This window comes from Poecilia reticulata, linkage group LG3 (assembly GCF_000633615.1).
Source record: "Poecilia reticulata strain Guanapo linkage group LG3, Guppy_female_1.0+MT, whole genome shotgun sequence".
Lineage (NCBI taxonomy): Eukaryota > Metazoa > Chordata > Actinopteri > Cyprinodontiformes > Poeciliidae > Poecilia > Poecilia reticulata.
In genome coordinates, this window is record NC_024333.1 from 33,888,687 (window position 1) to 33,893,016 (window position 4,330).

Below are 4,330 nucleotides of genomic sequence, written 5' to 3' on the forward strand. Positions count from 1 at the left end.
CTGTTGAAGCAGCTTCACATCTTCCTCTCTGTCCTGGATTCTCTGCTGGATGTTTCCTCGTCTCTCCTCCAGCTCTCTCTGCCTCTCAGTCCTTTCTGCAGCAGCAGAGACTGTGTCATGGCCTTTATGTTCATACATTGTGCAGAGATAACAAATGCACTTCTGATCAGTGCGACAGAAGATCTTCATCACCTCATCATGCTTACAGCAGATGTTGTCCTGGAGGTTCTTGGACGGCTCCACCAGTTTATGTTTCTTAAAAGCAGCTGAATCATAATGAGGCTGAAGGTGTTTCTCACAGTAAGAGGCCAGACAGACTAAACAGGACTTGATAGCGTTCTGTTTTCTTCCAGTGCAGAAATCACAGGCCACATCTTTATGTCCAGCAAAGCAGTGGTCAGCAGGAACAGCTTGGAGTCCAGTCTTCTTCAGCTGCTCCACTAAAGCTGCTAGCATGGTGTTCTTCTTTAGCACAGGCCTCAGTGTGAATGTCTCCCTGCACTGAGGGCAGCTGTGGATCCTCTTCTGATCCTCTCCATCCCAGTGATTTTTAATACAATTCATGCAGTAGCTGTGTCCACAGGAAGTCGTCACCGGATCCTTCAGTAGATTCAGACAGATCAAACAGGAGAAAGTTTCTGAGTCCAGCTGATTCTGCTCCATTTCTGCTCTCAGTCACAGTGACCGTTAGTTTCACTTCCTGAAAACAGAAACTGGTTAGAGCTGGTATCTGCAAGTCATGTATCAGTGCAGAGAGGCTGCAGCCAATCAGCTTTCACCTTCAGCAATGCAGCTTCAAGGCGTGTTTAACTCTTGTGCGTACGAGGACTGAGGCAAATGATCCAAATGATACGGGTGTGGGGTCGGTTGGACCCCATTTGTAAACACAAGAGTTAAGAGCAGGAAGAACAGGAAAATCAGCCTTAGGGAAAACCTGAAAGATGACTAACTGAATGAATGTTTTAAGGAGGGAGTCTGTTTATCTTACTTTAATTAGTGATGGAACAAAAGCAATCAAACAAACAATTTATTTGCATTGCACATTTCAAGAACAAGTCAGTTCAAAGTGCTTAATATCATAAAACCATTTATAAAAAATTATAAAAATATTATACATTGAAACCAGTAACAAACATTACATTTTGTTAAGTACCATCATAAAATAATCTATACACATCAAATAAATTGATCAATGTCTCACCTACTACTAATCAAATTCAACTCTAACCAGATGGGATTTTAGTCTAGATTTAAAGGAACTCAGTGTTTCGGCTGTTTTGCAGTTTTCTGGAGGTTTGTYCCAGATTTGTGGTGCATAGAAGCTGAATGCTGCTTCTCCATGTTTGGTTCTGGTTCTGGGGATGCAGAGCAGAACCCAAACCAGAATACCTGAGAGGTCTGGAAGGTTGATACAACAACAGCAATCTTAATGGATTATGGTGCTAAGCCATTCAGTGATTTACAGTATAAACAAACATCAGTATTTTAAAGTATATTCTCTGAGCTATGGGAGCCAGTGTAGGGACTTTAGAACTGGGTGATGTGCTCTATCTTCCTGGTTTTAGTCAGAATGCCAGCAGCAGCGTTCTGGATCAGCTGCAGCTGGAGGATTGTTTTTTAGTTAGACCTGTGTAGATGATGTTACAGTAATCGATGCGACTAAAGATAATGGATGAGTTTCTCTAGATTCTGCTGAGACATTAGTCCTCTGATCCTGGAGATGTTCTCCAGGTGATAGAAGGCCGACTTTGTAACTGTCTTAATGTGGCTTTGAAGGTTCAGGTCAGAGTTCATCCTGATCTCTCGTCTCCAGCTGTAATAACTGAAGCTATGCGTTGACTCTAGATCTATAACTCTTTAGGTTCAAAGATACAGTGATTGGATGGGTTCTGAGCCACCTGGTGACATTGTAATGTAGAGCTGTGTATCATCTGCATAGTGACGGTAGCTAATCTTATTCCCACAGAGAGCAAGAAAACAGAATACCAGCTGTTTGCGCTGTTATTAAATGGTTTTTCTGTTATTTTCTCTTGTTTTGAGGCAGTGCACTAAATTAGTAATACTTGCAATTCCAGGTTTCATTTCATTTCATTTAAGTCGTTATTCCACCTTTATATCATCTGATGGTGCTAAACGCTTGGTTTTGTTAAGGACCATCATGTGCAGTGATGCTAACACTATTATTTTGTACAGATCGGGCTGGAGATCTGCAGCACATGCTACATGCTAATATCTCCCAATTGTCAGGTTGAATAAACGGAAACCACCTCCGAATCCAGACTTGGTGTCTTGTGGTTGATCTGATCATCACACAAAGTCTCACAACGCAGAAGTCCAGCGCTCACACCAATCTCCTGTCTGCCTAACAAAATATTGTTCTTATAGTCAGTTTACAAATCATCAATAAATATCAGGAGGAGGAGAGCCTCATGTTGGATGGAGGGAACAGATCCTTAGTGAAAATATAAAACCTTCACAAAATCATCCAAAACAGCAGAAGATTGAACATTTATGAACTTCAAATTAATATTTAGACTCATGAAATATGCAGACATGATGTTTAGTAATTACACCTCACATTTAATAGTGAGAATCTCTGTTTAAACACCAGATGTCAATAAACAATAAAGCAATAAAAGTTCTGGCTCATAAGATATTTAAAGGAACCACCAGTACATTATATTTAAATTAAAGCTTTATTATTCATGAAGAAGTGAAAACATGCAGTTGGTTAGTACAGGTTAATCTAAAACGGGTTCCCAACCATTTAGATCAAAATCAATCATTGATCAGGATACCAACTGAACGCCACCGGGAGGTTGAGACGAGCTCATCCAGGGGCGGGTTGGACCATTTTCCAGGAACTTGATCTTAAAGCTGAATTTAATCCACTTTAAATTCAGCTCTGACGACTGTTGCTCCTGTTGTCCCAATATTCATTAAGTATCTGATTTCCTTCAGATCAGAGGAAATCTGATCCCCTGAGGCCCTTTGAGAGAAATGTTTCTGCACTTTAGATGACAAAACTCACAATTTATTTTAATAATGAAGAGAGAATTTTCCACATTTCTCTGTAATCAAGTTGTTTTATTGAAGAAAACCAAAGAAACACAACAGCAGACATTTAGTTTTTTGATGTAAAACTAAAGACTTGAGAAGAAACAGCTTCAGTTCTAACTAGATTTTAGTTTCGGTTTCTTCTTTGAGTCAAAAAAAAAGAAAATAGAATCAAGTTCAATTCACTTCAATCTCAAAATGATTTAAATAACAACATTCAGTTCAATTCAATTCACTTATTAGGTCCCTGTAATTCATTTGCAACAAGTAGTGGTGACAGCCAACATATTCACACAAACATTTAACATTACAATTAATAAAACTAAGATGAGTCAATCCAACGCAGACAAATGTCCAAACATAAACTGAAATTAATAATATATAAAAAGATGAACTAAAAGAATAATTGGACTGCAGTAATTCAATAGCAACCTTAGGCCAGGGCTTTAAATATATAGTTTGTTTAAAAACAATGTTTCAAAACCATTTGTTCTACAGGACAGAGAAAGAGAAACCAGAACACTGCAAAAACTTAAAATCTTACCAAGTAAGTGGTTTCGTCCAGAGATGTCCAAACCTTTGGACCTGGTGGCCAAAACTGGCAAATTTAAACTACTGGCAGATAAAAATGTATACATTAGTTGATTGTGATTTATTATTATTTTTAGTTTTACCTGCTCACAAATTGCCCCTGGGCCACACTTTGGACACCCCTGCTCAATATAAATATCTAATACACTCAGAATAAGACTAAACTAACTTACAAGTAACTTTTCAGCAAGACATAGGAGCTTATTCTAAGTAAAAAAAAAATCCTTAACATTGATGAAAAAGTTCTAGTTCCTTTGGCAGATTATTTCACTTGTAAAGAGACATTTTCCCACAAGTATTTTTTGCAGTGATCATCCAAATACATCACAAATATTAAAGTAAAACTATTAAGCCCAAACTAGTTAAGATTTTCATGTGGAGAAATATTTCATATAATCTGAAGAAAGAAAACATCAGCAGCTATTTCATTTATGGTTCCTGAATCAAGAGATCTACATTTAAACCAGAAAAATAAAGAACAGAATAGCAGAGACATCAGAACAATGAACCCTGATCAACAATCAGAGAAAATCTATTTGGGATTCCAGAACTCTGCAGAGTCTCCAGGTGTATGACCAACCCAAACCCCAGCAAGTAGCGGTTCAGTGAATCTGGTCTGGACTCTGTGGAGGAGAGTCATGGTTTTAGAGACGCTGTAGAAGGACAGAATACCTGCTCTGTG

At 38.4% G+C, this 4,330-nt stretch overlaps 1 protein-coding gene across 2 annotated transcripts in view; it reads right to left on the reverse strand.

Moving 5' to 3' along the window:
• LOC103462919 (tripartite motif-containing protein 16-like) overlaps positions 1–4,330 on the reverse strand; it is an 11,003-nt gene that overhangs the window by 5,114 nt on the left and 1,559 nt on the right. The window contains exon 1 of one of the 2 annotated variants that reach the window (XM_008405980.2): positions 1–674. In XM_008405980.2, the coding sequence (XP_008404202.1) occupies positions 1–663 (663 nt within the window). In that variant the 5' untranslated portion in view covers positions 664–674. Of the gene's footprint in view, positions 675–4,330 lie in introns of those variants that run through there. The other variant, XM_017303847.1, reaches the window with a different exon arrangement.